This window comes from Etheostoma spectabile, chromosome 18 (assembly GCF_008692095.1).
Source record: "Etheostoma spectabile isolate EspeVRDwgs_2016 chromosome 18, UIUC_Espe_1.0, whole genome shotgun sequence".
Taxonomy (NCBI): domain Eukaryota; kingdom Metazoa; phylum Chordata; class Actinopteri; order Perciformes; family Percidae; genus Etheostoma; species Etheostoma spectabile.
The window spans coordinates 8,931,928-8,946,405 of record NC_045750.1 but is presented as its reverse complement, the minus strand read 5'-3'; the positions used below and the strand labels follow the sequence as shown (position 1 = coordinate 8,946,405).

Sequence of the window (14,478 nt, the reverse complement as noted above, 5' to 3'; positions counted from 1 at the left end):
CAAGAGTGCAGTAGTTGTAGTACTTTGGATACATGGAAACAAAATAATGGTGATATTGTGCGGTCGGTCCGAGAGTAACCACACTGAGAAAGGTTTTAGGTCCTAAAAGATAGTAGATGTGTCTTCCCTTCTGCAGTAGAGAGGTTTGAGTGCTTAGATGATGGCTCCTGTTGTGTGATAGACCTTGAAATGATGAGTCACTCTGAGACCAACATTGTTGCCATGGCAGCCAGAAGCATTGAGAACAAGCCAGGGAAATATTTTACTTTCCAAATACAGACTGCTTCATTTAGGTTGGTATTTCTGTCACTGCAGCTGAGTCTTGATTCCTAACTAGGCCCAATCTCACATTTTGCTGGTGTGGTGTTATTGTCAATAGCTCAAAGACCAATCAAAGACCAATACACTGTATCAGCTAATTTTTTTAGTTTTTTTTTATTTCCATGACTTGTTTCCCAACAGAAAATCAAGGGTTTGTGTATTTTTGTGTGTATATTTTTTTTCTCTTTTTTATCTCCTTGGTTTTATTCAGATTTAAAGATCTACTAATTCTTGAACCTGTTGATTGACAATTACTTTATTCATCCTCTCTCTTTTAAAGGAGTACTCCACCAATTTAGCATTGCTAATATAATGTCGCTCTCAAAATCAATACAGCAAAACTAGAGTTTTGTCTTTTGTATTTCATGCATTCTTGTTCTTTTTGAAACCTGGCGCCTACATTTCCTAAAATGCAACTTGAATGCCGGCAGTTCATTTGGAGAGTCAGGTGTGTTTTGCTAGTAGCGGCTATTGTGTAGATTTGAGCTGATAGTCTCATGCAGGGAGATAAAGAGCGGGCGACGCAGCTCTGGTAAGCTCACTTCTTTCTAATTTCGATATTTGGCATTTCCCAAACTACCAGTATCAACATTTATAATGGCTGATTTAAAAAAAAATCTGCTATGAGTGTTGGTGTTGCATAGTATGTCCACCAGAGGGCGTTATACAACGTCCATGTTGCCAACACTGAGTTCTTTTGTGTGTTTTTGTTCAAAGGACTTTAAGTTTCATATCTTAAGTTTGTATTTTTATACATTTTATTTATCAGAACTTTATATTTTTATGTTCCTCTGTTCCGTTGTGACAGTTAAACAAATTCTTATAATATTCTAGTGAGGACTTATAAATAACAACAAATAACTGTTAGGGAAATCTGTTTTGTTACTCGTTTCTGGATTATTATTATTTTTATATATATATATAAATATATATCGGATTTTAAAATAACCAGATATTTGTATCGGTCTTTAAATCCTTCAGTGGTCTGGCTCTAATTTTTATTTTCAAACTTCAGCCTCAACCCACAGTGACATCACTTGTGTCAGTTTATCAGGCGTTGCCTCAGGAGCCACAAAATGCTTTCTACAACTTTTTCACATAGTAGTACTCCCTAACACCTGTAAACACACTTTAATGTGTAAAATTGGCGCACTTCCTCTTTACGCCACCTTGTTGGCCCTTATTCAACCGTGTATTAACCCTTCCGTCTATCTTTATAGATAAAAAAAACTGCTCTACAATAAATGTACCAATACTCTTACGGAGCGAATCACTTACTACCATTCTCGCTATCGCCAGGTTGGCTGCACATGCAGTGTCTGGCTCCCGACATTGATGCCAAGATTTGACCCCATCTTTTCCACCACCACAACCAAGGCTCAATGCAGATTTAGAGTTCATTAGGCACTGACCACCAGTTGAAGTCATTAGCAAAATTAGTATCTATTTTAGTAATTCATATAGCGTGAAATATTCTCTCCTGGTTGAACTTTAGCTTTATGTTGCTTTGGCCTCACGTAATCCTTGCATTGAGTCGGCATTCGTTTCGCCCTGGATAGTGCTGAAACAATTTGTTAATGAAATGATTAGTTGATGGACAAAAAGTAAATCAACAAAGTAGATATTTTGATAATCATTTGTCATTTTTTTTCATTAAGATGGTGATAGTGAATCAGACAGGAAAGGGGAAAGAGAGAGAGAGACACAGCAAAGGGCCGCAGGTCGGATTCAAACCCCGGCCGCTGCCAAGGACTCAGCCTACATGTGGCTCACACTCTACTGGGGTAATTAGTCCCCCAGTGACTTTCATGTTGTTTTTAAAGCAAAAACGCAGACTGTTGATGGGACCCATCGATGTATTAGGAGAACTGGATGCAGCGTTCAGCCCCTTACATTCCAATGAGTGCTCAAAAGCGCATGAAGCAATCATGGACCTCGGCTCTTCCGCATTGATTGGCCCATGACGTCACGATGGGCATGCGCACTGGCAACAGTTTGTTTGTGTTGTCGTAGCAACATGCTCGTTCATGAGCTTCTCTCTTGTGTCTCTTACAAGTAGCTATAGCTAGCTGGTTTGTTGGTAGACATAGCAAACTCATGAACTTGTCGTTGAATTGTCTAAAATATTCACAAACCTTAAACATTGTGTTTTTGTTGTTCCTGATCATTTACATGCTTATCTAGCTAAATAAACAAAGGATGTATTTAGCTAGACCACCAAGGAGATGTAGTTAATAAGATATAGTTTAATAACTCTTGATTTGGCTACTAGTGAATGTTAAAAATGCAATGTTTTAAACAAGGACCCTTTAAGTGGGCGGGCTGGTAAGTTTATATGCCCCCAAAAAATGATTCGTTGAACTATAGAAGTTTCTTTTGCCATGCAAAGTCTGTGAAAAGCCTTTCTGGGCCATGGGGTGCATTACCACGGTTATCCGATAAGCCCATGGTGGCTTTCAGACATGGCGCTCTTCCTGGGGGCTTAATGGGACCAAGTAAGTGATTTGAAGAATGTGATGGGCATTTTCACTATTTTCTGACATTTTATAGTCAAAATGATGATGAACAAAGTTGAAAACAAGCCTGTTTTGATTATATCACCCTCAAGCAATTGTTCATCAATGTCTGTTCATGGAAAACATGTTCACTCTATCGGCTATTGATTGACAAGTGTGTGTGTGTGCCACACAGTCTGTTTCCATCATGTCTGCCAGCAAGGAAGGCAAATCGATAAATAATTTTCCAGGAAATAATGGGACAAAGCTTTTGTGATGCTCTGCGATGGCGTTTGTGTTCTTGTGTCTGTAGCTGTCATAATTATGGCCTCTGACAGCTTAGGATCTGGTTCCACCTTTTTGTAAAAACTGCTGCCTCAACGTTATTTTGTGCTGGTAGTCTGCTGGCTGAAGATGTGGGTTGTGTGAAGCTGTAGTCTAATGACCAGCTGCAACTAGGGCTGGGCAGTATGGCATAATGCATTGTTACCATGGAAAGGGGTGCTAAAGCTGTATACTCCAATATATAATTTTAGAGGAATACGAAAAAATGAGAGTACTTATTTATGGAAGTGGAAGTTACAGTATTCCCAAATAACTCACGTACTTCACAGTGGTGCTGAAAGTTAGGAGCTCATTATAGTGCACTGCTGACTCTGTGTGTGTGCTGTGCTGTTTGCTGCTGTACAAATTCTGGATTTTATTTATGGTAGCATGTTTGCAGCTTCCCCCCCCCCCAGCCAACACAACAGTTTTGATGGAAACTGCGTCTTGACATCGTTACAGAGTTATGGCGTGTGTCACCAACCTTCCACCAGTGGCTTTTCATTCTTAGTTGTGGTTTTAATTTCCACAGCTATGCTTCAGCAAAGCACATTCTCCAACATTTATTATGCTTGAAGACATGTTGTCTGTCTTCATCTCGTCACCAATCTTTTATTAGCATTCAAATATGTTTTTGAGCTTAAAACTAAGTGAATGCTCTTTCTTTAACATGCAATAAGTTAAACTGGTGCTGCACTTTATGTGACATGGCAATTGAAATCTGTTCAATGCCAGAATAAATGGTCCATATAATAAATGGTGCTTATCTTTTGTGCCATTTACACAGGTTATACCTAGGGCTGCGCAGCCGATATTTTGGTCGCTTGGCATAAAGTCTTGCAACCCAACCAGAGCGCTGCACACTGGCTCTTTAGGAACAGACAACTAATACCAACTTCTGTGACCTTTTCCATTTTCAGTTGATCTTATTCTTCATACAATAGTTTATCCAAAAAGTTTTTCTCACCGGGGATGAAGACCGTTCAATCTGTCCATTCATAGACAAATATGACTGTGGGGCTTCTTCCAGCGGCTGGCTGTCCAGCTGCTGGACTTATTTGTGGTTTATTAAAACAATTCTGGAATAAAATTTTACTTCATAGACTGTTAACAAATGTGGTCTTTATCTCAATTTCAAACAATTGAGATAACATATGTTTAGGGAATGCAATCAGTCTCTACTAGAACTAATTAAAAAGGAAAGTGGGATTCGTTTCTTGTCATAAGGTTATAATTCATGTTAAAAATCCATTATGTGATCATTCTTATCTTTTTATTTTTTTTATTCAATGGTGTAATGCGGTAAGGGAAGGGGCTTTCACATCTGCCTTTCACATCTCTCTACATATTCAGGGAGTCATGGTAATGCAGCTGAAGCACTCAAAACTTTGATACTCTCGTATGGCTCTCATCAGGTGTTAAAATGAACCGTACCATAATGCTGGGGGAAAGTATTAAACACGACATACGAGACGTTTTTATGTTTACAGGTTATGAAACTGTCTCAATTTAATACTGATAGACGGCAGCCGGCCAGAGAGCGGAGCCCTGGCGGAAGGAGAGCTCTGGATCCGTCAGCGGCGGTTTCTCGCTGCGCCGCCGGTCCCCAGAGCAGCATGGCCACTGGGAGAGTCCGGTACAGTCTGACTGCAAACGCTGGCAGCTGAAAATCGCTTTGGCGCTCATGATATTCCTTTGGCGTTGATTAAAACCTCTTTAGGAGACGCAAAAACTTTCTCTATGCACTAAAAACCCTGAAAAAAATACAGGTAATAACTTCCTTATACTACCCATTAAACTCCGGATCGACTCGTCTTCTCCGCGGGGAAACGGATTGATGTGGGAAAAGCAACTTCTTCTGTGTGTTAATTAGCGGATTTCAAACCAAGTTTAAGGCTCATACCGCCACCAATATTACTATGATCAATGGCATTAATTAATTAATCTGTGCGTGCGTGCGTGCGTGCGTGCGTGCATGTGTGTCAGTATATGACTGTCAACATTGATGTGTGGTGGACTGCCTCCCAGGCAGACATAGCTCTGCATACAGTAAACATGTTTCTTGCAAGATTGGCAGACCGTAACCTAAACAACGCCCTTTATCTTGAAAATAACCTGAAACATTTAATTGGTTGTGCTTTTTGTGGCCGTGGAACAATTCCATAGCGCACCTCTAAGATGGGCCATAGTTAAAGAAACCATTTTTTTTTTTAGACAACCCAAGGTGTGTACAACCTTCTCAATATTAGTGTTTGTTAATCATGAATTTATACCTAGGTAGGTCTGTAGAGGTTAGCTCAGTGTACTTATTTAATAGAGCAAAGCCAACTAAACTCTTGATTGTACAGTTCTAAGTGACAAAGACTGTGTACTGATCTGCCAGTGAACAGAGGTCACCCGCGCTGCATGCCTTCCTCAACTTTGTTTTGATCTCCTTCAGCTCAGTAGCTCTATGAAACGTTGATGGTCTCCAAAAGGCCAGGTTTTTAGTGATAAGCAGTTTTTGACGTGTCAGCTTAGGATTTCTGAGGTGTAATATAAACAACTTTTGTTGTATATTTAACAGTAGTGTATAGATTAAGACATCCAGTGTATCTACCATTATGGTCACCCTACAAATCTGTCTATAGTACTACTGCCCACGTCTTAGAGGCAAACACACTGCTTAAAAACAAGTCAGAAGAGCCTTTGTAAAAATTAAACCGTAATACTGAGATTTGATATATGTTTTTAAAAAGTTTGAAAGATAATTATTGAGACAGTAGTTTCTTTCTGTTTAACCACATTTTGCTTTTGAAAAGTCAAGTGCTGTTGCTACTTAACAGTGGTAATCGCAATGCAAATACAGGTCAGACACTTTTATTCTAGCTGCACAAGATGCAACCAACAAATCTCTGAAAATTATTTTTTTGTACATTTAATGTTCCTTATAGAACAGCATGTTATTAAAGTTTATTGTGAATGCATTTTTAAAATTGCAAACTTGCAAATCTTCACACACATTCCTGTTTTGGTGTGGAGAAAAACTCTGCAAGATTGCCATAAAATCCCGCTGTGAGTGATGCATTTTCACTCACTGGTGCCTGCTTCTGCTGTAGTATAAAACAGCACATTATTTATCCAGGACGCAAGCTGAAAGCTGGTTACAGCCTCAATGCTGCTTTCTATAGATCCCTCGGGATTCAGGGCTCTACTAGCAGGATGAGCAGGTTTCCTTTTAAAAGATATTCCATCTTTTGGTGTTTTGATAATGGTAGGGAGCGACGTGTAGCATGTCGGCTCAAAATCTCTTATGTGCTGACGTTTGTCGACTGTGAAGGCCATTTTGTACCTATCACATTATTCAGTGACCCCCTTGTGCCTGGTATGGTAGCATGCATTCATTATGTTTCTCCTCATTTATTCAAGGTTTCCCTTTTAACTTGTCACTTGTCTGTTTGCGGTTAATTTAACATTTCAAGGCACGTTTTCTTCAAACTTTCTCTGCAGTGCTGTGGTTGTAGAGCTAAGATCCTACTTCCTGTTTTTGTCTCCAAATCTGGTCTTTGTCCTGTGTTATGTGCGTGTGTGTTTCTGAGAAGCCACTTTTTCAGGCAAACTCTATTCTTTAATTCTAGTGTCGCCAATATTGTACTTCTAAAAGTCAATGCTACGATAATTGGAAATGTACAACGTTGACTGAGCTAAACTCTAAACTTTTGTGAAATATTACAGCGCAATGGATTGAAGTTGTAAGCGCAAACATTACTGCAAGTTAGTTTAATGTGTAAACTCTTATGCAACAAAGATTCATTCATTCATGTACAGGGGGAGTTTAATTTCAGCACATGAACACCAAGACTTCATTTCAGCAATTATTCTGGTTATGCAATTATCGGATTTGGTAATAACAACAGCATTGTGCAGACTGCCAAACATGCTTTGTTCTGCAAGTATGCTATTGAACAAACCCCGACATAGTATTTGTTTCATAGTGACGCACCAATGTGGTATTCACCCATCTGCTGTAGCCTGACAAATATGACCGTTGAAAAAGGCCCAGGTAATAATGTCATGACTAAATAGCTAGTGCAACATTTGGTTTCTACATGTAGAGTCTGGTGTTGCTAAATACAGAGCAGATGAGTTGCCATATATATATATATATATTTTTTTTTTTGGTATCAAGGCTTTTTTTTTAACACTACAGATAAACTGAAGCCTGTTTTAGGACTCAGTAGATTTGTGTGATTCTTCTCACATTTTATTCCACCAACAATAACATGGTTGATGCCTGTTGGTGGTGGTGACTACTTATGAAATTGTACAGAAACAATTCAAGTTCCCTGTTAATCCTGTTATCTAATGGCTTCTGTTCTTTTTTTTTTTCTTTTCTTTTTGGAGCAAAATTAGGCTTCTTGTGTTTGTCAGTGTAACTATGAGATGCAGAGATCAACAGAAACAAAGCCCTTTTTATAGTGTTTACTAATAATTATTAAGGGTGAGGGGGGAAAAAAAGGATTCTTCGCATGCATTGCATCGCAATTCTTTCTGTAACAGTTCAATGCATGATTCTAATAAGTTATTAATCAATTATTTAAAACAAAAGTGTTGGTTTTTATTTAAAGGTGACTGTCTTATTTAAAAACAGAGTGACTGAAGAAGGATTGGATAATGGACAACAACAAAAAACTTTATATATATATATAAATATATATAGATATACACACATACATGATCTAATAGCATGCATAAAATAATTAGGCAAAACACAAAAAGGCTGTTCATCTATCACATTACATCTGACCAGCTCATGTTTCATGCTCTAAGAAGCCAATTCTCCACCTTTAAACATGACTGAGCCTCTGAGATGGAAGATTACTGTGAGAGAAGGTGACTTTCACAAGCATCTTTAAGGCTTAAGCCTGGATTGACTACAAAATAAAAACCTCAGTACACAAAACATTTCATTAAAACTTGTGTGGGACAAATACTGTATAATTTAACAAACTCAGATTTCTATGTATATATTTTTTTTTAAGCGTGCACGGAAATGTTCATACAAATTTGTTGCATCAATAATCGGTTTAGAATCAAGTCGTTGGCCTCTGTATCGTGAGGTGGCCAGAGATTCCCACCCCTAATAATTATACACCCCGTGTGCTGGAACTGTCTCTCCTTTTAACCCTGCTACTTACTCTTGTCCATGTGTGGTTATGGAATTGCGTTATTGCATCCAGTTAATTTTTTAAGTGCTTCCTGAAGGTTTGTGTAAGATACAGCAGTCAGAATATGCAGTACAGGGAGATTACTTTTGTTAAAAGTCGGCCAAATTGTGATCCCAAGATAAAACTTTCATGTTGGAGTGAAGGTCTTTTTTATTTATCCTTCAGATTAGCATGGCCATTTATCGCTCTGTAACCAACTCCACCTAGATCTTATGCCGCTTGTTTAATTTCTCTCTGAGGTTTCCAGGGGTTTCTTCTTTGTTCTTGTACATGGCTTCATAGTTCTAATAGAAATATTTCCCTTCCTTTTCTAAGCACCTGGAGGAATTAGTGCACTAATGAATCTGTATCTGAAAGGCAGAAATAGCATAACAATGGGAAAGCATCTGCATGTCAGACTGCATCTAACAGGCGCAGCCCTCTCCTCTCACGGGGATGAAGACAATTCCCCGTAAAAGATGAAATGATGTGGTTACGCAGAAAGCTTAGAGAAAACACAAACATGAAAGCCCCACTTAAATATTGCCTGCATTGTTTCCAAGAAACAGCGAGTGAGGCAAGTTTGTTGTCTTATGCATGACCATAAGTTATCATGAAGAAATTATGGAGCATGCTTTAAAGAGAAATATATATTTAAGATCCGCAAAAAGAAGAGCTTAGACTTAAAGAAGTAGTGGCAAATGCACTTTTTTGCTTTTATTTCACAAGTTTGATGAAAAGATCGATACCACTATCTGTGCAGGAAATGTGTGGCTACAGTAAGCAGACTAGCTTAGCACAAAGACTGAAAGCAGTGGTAAGCGGCTAGTAACGAAACGTCCCTTGTAGCCTACTTTAAAGCTCCCTAGTTAACATGTTATACCTGGGGTGGCCTCTAGCTCACCCAGTAAGAGCGTTCGCCCCGTGTAGGCTGAGTCCTGCAGTGGCCCGGGTTCAAATGCGACCTGTGCTGCGTGTCATCCCCCCATCCCTCTCTCCCATTTTCTGTCTATCCACTGCCACTAATAAAGGGAAAATTCACAAAAAAAATCCAAAAAAATTAACATTTTATATCTTGTTTTTTTAACCTTTTGTTTTTGCACACAAAAGTTTTTCGTTTTGTTTTTTACAGATAAAACAAATTAAATACAACTATTTAATTTAGTGGGCTTTAGAGGTGTTGTTAGCTAGCTGTTTCCAGTGGTTGTGCTAAGCTAACCATCCCCTGGCTGTAGCTTCAATTTTACTGTACAGACATGAGGCTGTTATTGATCTCATTATCTAGACTAGCACAAAGCAAAAAAGCCCATTTCCCAAATTTTCTAAGTATTCCTTGAAGATGCTGTTGTAGTGGTGTATCTGTCTTAGAGGCCTAAATGTGCGCTTTTCACTGGCACTGACATGCAAATCACGCGAGGTTTGAATCCATTACGCCTGCCAAAAGTGACACCCGGCATCACACAAGTGGGTAGAAATGTGAGCCATCCATGTGTCATGCTAAGAACAGCACAATCGGCCCACAGGGTCATCATGGTCCTCTTTCCTTTCTGGTTTCAGGTTGGTATTCAGTCTGCCCTTTGAATGTGGAATCCCTTTGAGATTTGATACTTGAGATTTGAAATTTGGCATTAAGACAAAGCAGTGCGCTAACAAGTGGGCTTGGTGTAATTACACTCGGATGTTGAGTTCAGTCTGAGCAGCAGCCAGTAGTCTGACCTGTAGGGTTCAGGTGCGTAAGTACTTCGTCAGCTGTCAACACCATCGGAGCATTTCACTAGGTGTGAGACACCCTGGGAATCTTTTGGCAGGGCTTGACTGTGCGTTGTCCCCATGCCACATCACTTTATGGGTAATGCCTTTCCAGTTGCATAATATCGCTCAATAAAAAAACTCTGCACCATGACACATCTCACCCCGGCCCTTTTGTCTTTTTCTGTTAACCTTAGGAGCCAATGCACAAGTGTCTTTGTGTGTTTAGGGCTGTAACTAATGATTCTTTTCATGACTGATGAATCTATTAATTGTTTTGTTTATACAATTCCAGAAAATGGTGAAAAGCCATCGCAAAAAGGGACAAATTCAAATGGCTTGTTTTTTTTCTGACCAACTGCTCAAAGATATTTGGTTCATTCTCATACACGACAACAAAAAGCAGCTACACAATCCACACATTTGAGCAGGAACCAACAGAAAAATAAGAATTCAATGATTAATCGATTATCAAAACATATGCCAATTCATTTTCTTTTGATCGACTAATTGATTGATTTTTTTGCATGTTTTATTTTACACGTTTAAGAGTAATCTATATCAACATTTGTGTATTTGAGTGTCTGTAGCTTCTTTCAGTCCGTTGCAATTTCAGATGTCAATCTGCCAATATCTGGCGCAGGTCACAGCTGATGGGGTCGGTTCAGCCAGGTCCTGGGGGCTGCACTGGGGGGCGTTTTCCCACTTCAGTAGGTGGGACATTGTCTGTACCGCTCCACAGCTGCATGTGTCCAGCGTGTCTGTAGCTATTGTACATATATTGAGAAGTGCTTCACTCTGGTGGAGACAGGAAACGGTACTGATGAGGACTTACTAATGAATAACTAAAATGAACTAATCAAAAATCTAAATGTATTAACACCAAAAAATGTCCAACTAAGTCATTCATTTTAATAAATACATTATTAGTACCTTACTGTCAACAAGTGTCACGAATGGTGTCTATATTTGCGTTGCAGTAAAACCTTTGGGGTCTCTGGTTCTCGAGGTGTTGTAAATCAGACCTGCAACTGGGTCCTTCTGCCACCATTACAGAAAGAGTCCTGTGTCCGCATCGATGAGCTGCTTCTGTGTTGGAACAGATCATCACTGTACAGTGTGTCACTGCATTTTTGGACAGCTGCCAAAAGCCGTTTATAGCTTAGCTGGGGTCAGGTTTGACAGCTCTAATAACCCTGAACGTACTCACCGTCTAATCCATAAAAGGCTTTACAATCAAAGCCGAGGATGACTGGGTACGTGGTGTATTGTGTCTGTTCGTCCAGAAGTTTAGTTAGATCTGACGTTGCGCAATAAACTAGCAATTGAGGGCATTTATAGAATATCTTTTTTTTTTGTGTTGATGTGTCTTTAATCCTATGTTAAAAACCAAAAATCTACCTGAACCCATGCTCTAAAAATCTCACATTGCCTAGTGTTCTGCAAGCCACACCACCCAGGGGAACGGTTGCAACTATCATCTTGTCTCAACTATACCTCTTGTCTCATCTATTATCTGTTTGCAATAAGCATCAAATTATATTATATAAATTATATAAGGAATGACCCATTGTTGTTGTTTTTTTGTTTAATTCCAGATGCCCCCTCCACAGAGCAGCAGGAGCTGTTCACCAAGAAACTCCAGCAGTGCTGCATGCTCTTCGACTTCCTGGACTCTGTGATGGACCTGAAGAGCAAGGAGATCAAGAGGGCGACACTTAACGAGCTCGTGGACTACGTTTCCACCAACCGAGGAGTGCTGGTGGAATCTACGTACCCAGAGATCACTAATATGGTGAGGAAACGCATAAACAGGGCTTTAAGTTCTTTGGGGCTTCTCTAAATTTCTGTGGCCTTTTTTTAGATTTAGAAAATATCAGCAGTTAATTACAAAGTTGTGCTATTACATATGTTTATTATGAAACGGCAAAGAGGTCTCCACCGTTGTGTTGTTTTCTCTCAAAAGCTTGATTTTGAGAGTAATAGGTGTTGTTTTTCAGCACTGTCTTCTTCTAGAAGTAGCTGCTCTTTAAAGTTCATATGACAACACCCACTTAGCCACAGTACAGCAAAAAATTGTGCTAACCTTAATTATGTGCGCCACAGGTTTGAGGTTTACTGTATTAAGCGTCTTCAGCTCACTATCTATCATGTTCACTTTAAAATGAATCCCCTGGTTTAGGTTTTAGACCAACGTTTAACCTCAGTTAAATCACATACACTAAGCTAATGTCAGCATCTATCACACAAGACTCCCTGTAGCTAGTTCATAACAAAACACATATGCACCTTGCATATGTCTTACCACTGGTATATATATTTTACAACGTTTTGTCTGCTCGACCCTGTATCAGCAAAAGTTTGTACTTCCCTCCGATACACATGTCACGCATTCAGGTGTGCAGAGATTTCTTTCAGGTTTTTGAGGACATCATTGTTAAAGAAAAAACTTGAAAGAAAATACTGAAACATTGTTTGAATGTTACACAAACATTCCTCCTCAAATGATCACAATTTGAACCATTAGATTTAAATATATATTTAACATCCAGGAGTCTTCTCACATTATGGCTGTGTCAGTCATTATTATTTACATGACAGCATGTCAGGAGTGATTGGTATCAGTTCTAGCACCATGAGTCACATGTATTCTTAGAAATCTGAAAAGATTTACTAATCAGAAAGTCACCCAGTGAACAGTTGCATGGAAAATGACGCTTAAAGTACTTAGTTATATTTAATTAACATTTTATCTGGATATATACAGTACTTCAATGAGTGCAGCCACTAGAAAAGCCAGAGTGCCGGGCAGACTTGGCAAAGATTAAGTAATTAACACATTGGCTGTTGCAGGAATCTTGTTAACACAATAGTCTGTTTGAAACCTAACCCATGCCATAGATTTGTGTTCATGGAGCAGGCGTCCTGAACAGCCTAGTTTCTTCCTACAGTACAGTAATGACTCTTGCAACATTTAGAACACAGCAGTCAGGACTGTAGTCGGTGCTGCAGTGATTCACTCCACACTGCAGATTATTACGATGGACACAAATGAGCACAGCTGAGTCAAGGAGTCTTCAGATTATTAATGGACTGTAGGCAGAGTATATGTATAGACACATATATATATATATATATATATATATATATATATATATATATAAAACCGTGTCTTACCTGCAACTATTGATTCATAGAAGTGATCTCGTAGAACGAGATCTCGTCCCATGAGACTTCTCGTCGAGGTAAAAAGTTGTCTTGCAATATCAGTCACAGGTACCGAGCAGCAGCCAGTAGACGGAGTCTGGCCTGGCTACATCTGGCTTTGAAGATGAGTCTGGCTTGGACCTCTAAGTTAACTTTTGCATAGCGGTAGCAGAGTTGCAATTGTAAAAGATGTGCCTGTAAAACCCAGCGTTACGTTAAGAGGGTACCCCCGCTGTCTCTCTCTCTTTCTTCCCCTCTCTTGCCTGAGACACACGGACACGTGCAGTTTAGTTATATTTAGTTTGCTCTTGTTGATAAAAAGAAAAGAATTGATGTTGCACCAGAAATAGACGTGGTTCTGAGAGGGAGAGAAGGGTGGTTGAGTAGGATGCAGAGCATGTGAGAGGAGTTGAACTTTCCTGTTATTCTTAGGCAATCATAAAGGCTATAAAAGCCCAGAAAATCATGTATATAAAAACACGAGAGAAAAAAAGTTATATTAGTGACTGTGCTTGAGTTGTAATCAAAAAACAAATAATAGCTTGTGCAATATGTGTTCTCTAGTAATGCAAGCTAGCTTTAGGTACTGCTGCCACAGTTTGGCGAACATTGGCACCTCGACGACAATGAAAACATTGAAAATGAGGGTGGGCGCCCACCCTTAAAGCAACCAAAAACTCACAGCCGGGACATCATTGGATTTCAAATGGAGAATTATGGTTGCTTTTAACACCAACATTTAATTAAAAGCTATCTCACTACCTTCACTTTGTCAGTACTTATTAGGCTTTAAAGCCGACAAAATAATAATTTCCCAATAAACATTGGACCTTGTGGTAAATACATGATCGATGGATGCATGGGATTTTGTGCTCTCTTTTTCAAGATGGAATGTGGAACTTTAATGTGACAACACATACAGTAAGATTAGCAGCAAATCCTCTGTCAGCAGTCCAAAGTAAAAAAAATTAAAACTAATGAAATTACAGATATGAATCACATTAGACAGAGACAAGACATATCTGCTGTAGTTAATTTGCAGTTCATTTTAAAATGATGATTTTTTTTATTATCTGTGTTGATTTTTTTTTGTGTGTTCATTGTGTGTTCAATTGAATAAAATATGCTTTGATATGAACATCGGTGACCTGTTGGGCTACCACACCAGCAGGTCTGTAAGACTAAAATAGTTTAAA

The 14,478-nt window shown here is 39.0% G+C and overlaps 1 protein-coding gene across 2 annotated transcripts in view; it reads left to right on the top strand.

The window, feature by feature from the left end:
• Positions 1-14,478, top strand: part of ppp2r5a (protein phosphatase 2, regulatory subunit B', alpha isoform) — a 40,394-nt gene that overhangs the window by 4,670 nt on the left and 21,246 nt on the right. For both annotated transcript variants that reach the window (XM_032542292.1, XM_032542291.1), the window contains exon 2: positions 11,674-11,870. In XM_032542292.1, the coding sequence (XP_032398183.1) occupies positions 11,674-11,870 (197 nt within the window). The remainder of the gene's footprint in view (positions 1-11,673; positions 11,871-14,478) is intronic.